The 8,372-nt window shown below is 39.1% G+C and overlaps 1 protein-coding gene across 5 annotated transcripts in view; it reads left to right on the plus strand.

Moving 5' to 3' along the window:
- The window catches only part of LOC117346421 (FRAS1-related extracellular matrix protein 1-like), a 225,785-nt gene extending 218,639 nt beyond the window's left edge, over window positions 1–7,146 (plus strand). For 4 of the 5 annotated variants that reach the window (XR_004536585.1, XR_004536584.1, XR_004536582.1 and 1 more), the window contains 3 exons: window positions 3,266–3,463; window positions 4,289–4,336; window positions 5,557–7,146. Coding sequence is in view for 1 of the 5 variants with exons in the window: in XM_033915953.1 (XP_033771844.1) it covers window positions 4,289–4,314 (26 nt within the window). In the remaining 4 variants the exon portion in view is untranslated. The remainder of the gene's footprint in view (window positions 1–3,265; window positions 3,464–4,288; window positions 4,337–5,556) is intronic. The other variant, XM_033915953.1, reaches the window with a different exon arrangement.
- The last annotated feature ends 1,226 nt before the right edge of the window (window positions 7,147–8,372 follow it).

Consider the following 8,372-nt stretch of genomic DNA (forward strand, 5'->3'; position numbering starts at 1 on the left):
TCTTTCCTCATACAAGAGGAGCGCCATCCCCTTCTTTAACCGGGACCTGAGTCCACTGCTTTCTGCCCCTAGGCAGTCCCAGGTAATGCTCCTGACTGCATGTTCACCCCCCCCCCCCCCCCCCAATGCTTCCTTAGATACACTACAGCACTGGTTTTCATCTCGTTCTTATGTACATTTCAGAAAACAACTGAAAACTTATCTGTTTTCAAAATATTTTGTTGATTAGACCCTTCATTGCCTCCTTCCTTTGTTATTATTTAATTTTTGTAAACCGTATTGAACACCATTGTTATGTGGTCTAGAAATTCGATTTTATATTATATTATGTTATGTTATTTTCCAATTGAGTATCACACAACTGCCCTGCCTCTCCTTAGCTGGAGCAGGTATGTGGGGAACACTAACCACCCTTAATAAGATCAAAATTACCCTGTTCCCTCCCTTGGTTCCCAGATGTTTATTACTCAAGGTTTGGTCAAACTTGGGAGGTTTTAAAACACCACAGGAGAGGTTCTTGAAGATAGGAAGTGAGGTAAAATGAACAACTCAAACAGTGTGCAATCCTCACTCAGCAGGATAAACCATTCAAAACAGAACAGACCAACTTGTGACGTTCTTCAATTTTCTTTATTCAAAAACTTTTCTTTTTTCTTATCATTCTTGCTCCAATGCTCAAATGCCCGACGGGACCCGTTTCGCCAAACTGGCTTTATCAAGGGTTCCAGCAAGGAGCACTGTACAATACAATAAATTAAATTAAAGAATTAATATACATATTATCTAAAATGTATATAACATCCTGAAAAACTGCATTTTAACTAATAAAATTTATATTGAATGTGCAAAAATGCAAATAGAAATTTCTATGGGTTGATTATCATTTATTAAAGTTTGTATTTGTACATATGATTTGTTTTTAGTGATGTATATGAAATAATTATTTGATTATTTAATTAATTTTTTTATATGTCACAAATGAGTTGTATAATATATGAATATGGATGCATCAAATATGTTGGTTTCTATTATCTTTTTATCATTGTTTGTGTTCAGGGAGGTATTTATTGAATATTCATTGAGGTAATCATGAAGGCATGTATTGATTTGTGAATGATAAATGAATTTGAATGATAAGTAATAGATTAATTTAAATATTTATATGGGATTTGCATTTTTGCACATTCAATATAAATTTTATTAGTTAAAATGCAGTTTTTCAGGATGTTATATACATTTTAGATAATATGTATATTAATTCTTTAATTTAATTTATTGTATTGTACAGTGCTCCTTGCTGGAACCCTTGATAAAGCCAGTTTGGCGAAACGGGTCCCTTCGGGCATTTGAGCATTGGAGCAAGAATGATAAGAAAAAAGAAAAGTTTTTGAATAAAGAAAATTGAAGAACGTCACAAGTTGGTCTGTTCTGTTTTGAATGGTTTATCCTGCTGAGTGAGGATTGCACACTGTTTGAGAGGTTTTAAAACACCCTCAAAAGACTCAGCTTTTTCCACACAGCTTCCTGCTTCAGCTGTGCTGGGATTTCACACTCCTCTCCCCCAAAGCTTGACACACTTCTGATTCAAACCTTTCTTCTAAGGAGAAAAATATTTCCCTTATTTAACAGGACCAATTCATATATATTTCTAACTTTTACTGGTTCATTCAAACATCTTTTCACCTGGCATAACTTGTTCTGGTTCAAAATCACATTCCATATCAGATTCTTCCTCATTCACTTCATAAACTGGCTGTTCTATTTCCATGGGATACTTTTCACCACTTCCCAACCCCCCTCTACCTGTGGGTGAATCACTTTACTTCTGCCAGCTTTACTATCATTCCTCTGCCAACTCTCTCCTCTCCAGGAAAACTTTTCTCCAGAAACCTGGTATCTCCTTTGTCTGGGTTCCTCCTGCGAGGAGTAGGACTTGGTGCCTGAGGTTCTCCAGCCTGTTCCACCCAGCTTGTGCTGTTCCTCTGCCTCTGTGCCTGAGAAGTCCCTCCCCCAACTCTCAGTTGAAAGGGATCTATTTTCTCAGGGCTGCTGCACATGCCAGTGCAGCACAGCTCTACTGGCATCTCCCCTTTCATTAACCCCTTGGTTACGCTCTTCTACTACTGGGGAATTATAGACAGCTTTATCAGTAGCCTTAGGGAAGGAATAATAGGGTCCCTTTGTGGAGCATGGCTTTGCTGCTGCACTGGTCCTTATCTGTGGTCCTTCTGAAGGGCCAGAAACCTGCCTGCTAGGCTTTACCACCCTATTCCTCTCTCTAGGCATAGGGACTGGTCTAGCTGAACAAGAGTTAGCAGCAGAGTTTGTGGACTTGACAGGGGTTTCCCTGCCACAGTTGTCATTGAGCTGCTCACTTTGTTATGAAGTACAAGCACTTTCTTTTTTTTTCTTTTTTTTAATTTTACATTTAAATATCAAGTATAAACTTGTTCAGAAAGCAAAATTTAGGCCAAGAACTTGTTACAAAGAAAGTGCAACATTTAACAAAGTACTAAAACAATATGCTTAAATTTCAACTCAAGTCCTCCATTTATCGGATCCAAAATGTAATAAAAAGTGAGATTTTAATAGGTAATATATATAAGAAGAATAACAAGACTAATTTAACTGAACTCGGGAATGTCCCATCATTTTCTACTTTTATCTAGGGCTTAGCTCTTATCCTTTTCCAGTTGTGATAATGACAGGAACGTTGTCAGCTGGAAAGGTTCAAAGAAAACGTATTTTTGTGAAGAATAATACACAATACATTTGCCAGGTAAAACTTCTCTACGACGCCTCTGGGTTTCTCTGGCCGTCTGGGTACATTTGTATTCTCATACCTAAAAATTGCTTCTGCTTGTTTTTAAAGAAAAGTCTCAATAACCAGTTTTTATCCGGAGTCAAAGCCACCGTTAATAACAAAGTTGCAGGTGTCATCCTTTCCTTATCGGATAGCTCCAATAATGTGGAGACATTCAAAGATTCCTGAGCAATTTCTTGCCGCTGTTTCTGCGGATTATTAGGGAGATAGTAAACTTGTGTCAATGAAGGTATCACCTCCTCCGAAATCTCCAAAATTTCTAACCCTAGGGAAGTTCACCAATCTTAAATTATTGTTGCGATAAAAAAATTCTCTAAAGATTCAAGCTAGTATATTTTGATACAAGAAAACCTGTCTCTGAAGAAAATATGTAGGTTGTTTTTGACGGAAGTCGTTCCTCACAAACTAAGAATTTGACATTCTCCCTTTGTTCCTGGACAGGTGCATGTAACTCAACGTACTTAAAAGCGAGCGGAACCAAGGACATATCAGAAAGAAGTGGCCAAGTAGAAGCATCACCACATCTCACCTCCCCGTGGTGATGTTCCCCACGCCGATCACGTCTTCCACCATCCCGAAGCAATAATTGCCCCGAGAACTACTCGAAAACAGCTACAAAGCATCGCAGACAACAGAATGGTAGGATGATTTAGCCCTCCATAACCCTAGATCACCAGCGATCTGTGTAGGCCACGCCTAAATTTTAGTCACAGGGCCATCCACTACACGTATTCTATAAACTGCGCCTAACTTTAGGAACAGTTTATAGAATAGCGCTAACCGCATTTTTATTCCACGCTGATTTTTCAAACGTCATATGTAGAAGATCCCTAGCCTTTCCCCTCATGGGGAAACCATCCTATCTCCTTCATTATTTTCATTGCCTTTCTCTATACCTTCTCATTCTGCTATGTCGTTTTTGGGATGCACGAAAAATCAGGGCGTATAATTGAGATGGGGCGAGGCAGGGGAGATCCTGACTCTGGTTTATTTCGCATACTGCTAATGACACTGGTATTTTTCCAAAGTACGAAACCCACCCTTTCAAGACCTTATTTACAGTATTTTCAGTGTGTGACAGCCTTAATTGATGTTTAGTATTTTAAATCCTGCCCCCTTTTGTGTTATATGTATTCCTTATATGGGAATTACAAGTGGCTATGTTCAATACGAACTGTATTCAATACCTGGCAAGGTTCCATAGTGCATATTTCGTTGCCCTGACAAGCTAAATAATGGGCTCCAGTGGAGGTTGTGCATATGCTTGGACACTAGGGAGATTTATGGGTCCCTTCTACATCTTCTTAAGGATTTGGCAAGGCGGCTTTTACTTAGCAAAGTGCTTATACAATAGAGTTCTTATTAAAGATCTTTGGACATGTTGAGATACTAACACGAGTTATGCTGCCATAATTATTTATACAAAGACTTGACAATGATACTGTGTGTTGTTTAAACACTTAGATTCCCCCATCTTCAGTGAAGAGTGAACATGGCAAGCATGTGTGGAACGTAAGTCATTTCTATCGAGTGGTATCTAAGTGCTAATAAGTCACTATTCGGTTGCTGTGGTCAGCACGCGTTCTTAGCGCTTGTGGTACACTAGCCTGGCTTGCAGGCGCAATTAACACACAAACACCTTTCACAGAATCAAAAACGCTTTCCCCACTGTTTTACTAAGATGCGCTATGTGTTTTAGCGCGCGTGCTAACGCGTCAGTTATCACGCGAGCCATTACTGCCTACAAAATAGGTGTCAATAAGTGCTCGCATGCTGATTTGTTTTAATGTAATAATATATCTTCACTCTAAGGGCTCCTTTTACGAAGCCGCGTTAGCGGTTTAACGCACACAATAGCACGTGCTAAACTGCCAGCCGCGCTAGACGCTAACGCCAGCATTGAGCTGGCGTTAGCGTCTAGCGCGGCTGGCAGTTTAGGCATTGAGCTGGCGTTAGTTCTAGCTGTGTAGCGCGGGTTTAGCGCGCGCTAAAAAGCTGCGTGCACTAAAACCGCTAACGCGGCTTCGTAAAAGGAGCCCTAAGTGAATATTACTGCAGTTCAATTCTTATGTACTTTTATACAATCTTCATGCTTTCGTAACCTAAAGACCTCAGAAACACCACTCCACCGCCCAATATGTAATTTCTGTTAGCGGAGAGAATTATGTGCTAAATCCTCATAGGTCTAGGTTATATTGCTTTTTAATCTTTAATCCATTACAAATTTTTACCAATATGTCATTTTTAACACGATTTAGATATAAATTTACTTATCTCAATGGTGGTTTAAGTTTTTTTAGTGCTTATTAGCAGACTGAGCGGCTAGACTCGACATGTTTCGCTATGGCTTCGTCAGGGATCCGCCCATCCGACTCGCATACAAAATCTTAAGCCATGCTAATGGCCATTAATTTAATAAATAGGAAATTAATGGCCATTAATTTAATAAATAGGAAATCGGCCATTTTACCTTTGTGGTACATAAGAATAGCCTTACTGGGTCAGACCAATGGTCCATCAAGCCCAGTAGCCTGTATTTTATTTATTTATTTTTTTTAATCGATGAACTGGTGCAAATGAATCACTGAACACTGAAGGAATTTGTCACTCCCCAGCCAAAAAAAAAAAAGGTATTTCATCAGTGTAATACTTAACAGAGCTGCTTATTAAATGAAACCACAATTTGTCACACTTTGAAAATGATCTTTATTCTTCATTGTTCGTTACTGTAGTACCATGGGATTATACCGCTGAGAGATGAAAAACAGTTTGTTCCAAAGCCCAGCATCAGAGAAGCAGACAGCTGGCCCTCACTGGCCTCAACTTTCCATCACTTTCCTCAGCGAGATCCATCTGTACGGACTGAACCTGGCCAGTTGAAAAGCAAGTCAAAGGTTCGGTCGGGTTTGCACAACAAGCTTTCTGCTGAAATTTCTGCTGTATGAGAGTCGAATGGAAAATACATTTATAGGATCTGATATTCAGCTGGCGGCAGTGAGCATTTGGCTCACTCCTGATGTCGTTATTTCTGGATATTCAGCTGAGACTTGAATATCAGTATTTAAATATTAACATCTACTTTATAGAATTATCCCTGCTAGCAGTGCTTCTCAACTAAGCCAGTAGGGTTTTCAGGATATCCTCAATGAATATGCATGAAAGAAATGTGCATACTAAGTAGGCAATGCATGCAAATCTATCTCATGTATATTCATAATGGATATCCTGAAAATTTGACTGACTGGGTGGGCCACTGGATTGAGAAGCACTTCCTTTGTGCAGACAAAATCAATTTAGTATCAGTAACTTAAAAATTAATGCCTGTACACGAAATAATAGTTTACCTTTTTTGAATTACCTACCGAGGAAAATTTTAAAAAAGGTATTTCCTAGAAATTTTGTCGATTCCAGAGACATCAGTTCCCCCTTTCTCCTTAGTCTATTATTTGCCACAAAAAAATTACAAGATCAGCAAACTAATGATCAAAATCCCAAAGTAGATTTATTAGACATTTCAACCATATTAGAGGCATCCGATAAAGAAGTTGCTTAACCATCTACTTTAGATGTTCTTCCAAAATAGACACAATGGGCCCCTTTAACTAAGGTGCGCTAGCGTTTTTAGCGCGCGCTACATTGCCACGTGCGCTAACCCCACGCTACGCACCAAAAAAGTAAAGTGTCTAGCTAGCTAACTAAAACCGCCAACTTAGTAAAAGGAGCCCAAAGAGTTTTGGGGTTTAAAAATTCAGATTTTCCCAGATCTTTCACGTGAGGCTCAAAAGCGAAGACGACAATTCTTGATGTTAAAACCTGGAGTTTTTCTTATAGGGGGTACCTTTAATTTAAGATACCCTTGTAAATGTGCAGCTAAATATAAATCCCTGAAATATGTATTCTTTAAACCTTCACACTTAACTGCATTTCTGTCACTAAAGCGTCTCGAAGGGGTTTGAAGTTTTTGAACTCTTAGAAATTAAATTCTGGCTCAGATGTTGAAACTTAAGGCTCCTTTCACAAAGGTGCACTAGCGTTTTTAGTGCACGCACAAGATTAGCGCACGCTAGCCGAAAAATTACCGCCTGCTTAAAAGGTAGCGGCTAGCGCACCCGGCATTTTAGCGTGCACTAAGCGCACGCTAAAACCGCTAGCACACCTTTGTAAAAGGAGCCCTTAGTTTTCCTAAGATTTTTGCAAATTTTTGTTTTTCTTCGCGCTGGCAATCAAGGATCTCAATTATTATGTGGACTTCAGATGGATTAGCTTATGTATTTTCTTTCTAGATATAGATTGTATTATTTGTTCTTAGCTAATATTTTTTTTTCCTGTACAAGATTAATTCTTGATACCGTAGGTTTAAAATTGATAAATATTAAATAAAATAAAAAAATTAATCTCTATACAATCTTATTTATTTATGTTCTACATTTGTAGCCCACCTATACCTAGATATGTTATAATTTTAATAACATTATTACTATTGCTCTGATGCTGGGGTAATTTCAAAGGGAGTTTAAAGCTCTCACCAATTGTTTTTGGTATAGTTTTTCTTTTTTTGGTGGACATTTTGGTTTTTTGAAGCCTTTGATCATCGATTTGCATTCATTTAAAAACTCTGATGCAAATAAAAATGAACCAACCCTCCACCCCACAAAAAAAATCATGAAATCCTCTTTACAACACACCTAGGTTTCCAGGATGCCCACAAAGGAGGTGTATGAGAGAGATTTGTCAACAATGGAGGCAGCGCATGCTAATTTATCTCATGCATATTCATTGTGGATATCCTGAAAACCTGATTGGCTGAGTGTGTGGCTGAAATCTTCTGTTGCTCTCTGAACATTGAAGACCGTTTGGGCCAGATTCTGTAAATGGCACTGTTATCAGCAGCCGCCTAAAAAAAAACGGCAGGTCGTGTGCCAGTCACGCAATGGCGCAGTTTACAGAATCACAGCTTTTGTCAAAGGTAGGTGCCAGAAACGTAGGCCAGGGTCTTGAAGGTAGGTGGCGGAAATGTAGACCTTTAAGAATCACATCTAAGGAGGTGCCTTAGAACGCCTAAGGTTCTTTCCGGCGTTAACCACACCTACTTCGTCCTTAGGCATTCTGAGGCACCTCCATAGATACAATGGCACCATTTAAAAAAAAAAAAATGTTTAAAACGTTTTTAAATGGCTTTTACCAATTAAGGGCTCCTTTTACGAAGGTGCGTTAGAGCCTTAACACGCGGAATAGTGCGTGCTAAAATGCCGTGCGCACTAGCCGCTACTGCCTCCTCTTGAGCAGACGGTAGTTTTTCGGCGCGCACTAATCCGGTGCATGCGCTAAAAACGCTAGTGCACCTTCATAAAAGGAGTCCTAAATTAGGCGTCGGTAGGGTACAGTCTATAAAATATGAGCCTCTGTGTCTTTGGGGAAAGACAAGAACCACTTTGTTGAGAATCTGTTTTAAAGCTACTTTTGTCCCCTAGGACAAGAAGTCTAGAAATTGCCTTTCCGGCTGGCACCTTCAAGATAAACACTGCTACCTTCTAAATTCAGTTCAAAA

Source organism: Geotrypetes seraphini, chromosome 12, assembly GCF_902459505.1.
Source record: "Geotrypetes seraphini chromosome 12, aGeoSer1.1, whole genome shotgun sequence".
Classification (NCBI taxonomy): domain Eukaryota; kingdom Metazoa; phylum Chordata; class Amphibia; order Gymnophiona; family Dermophiidae; genus Geotrypetes; species Geotrypetes seraphini.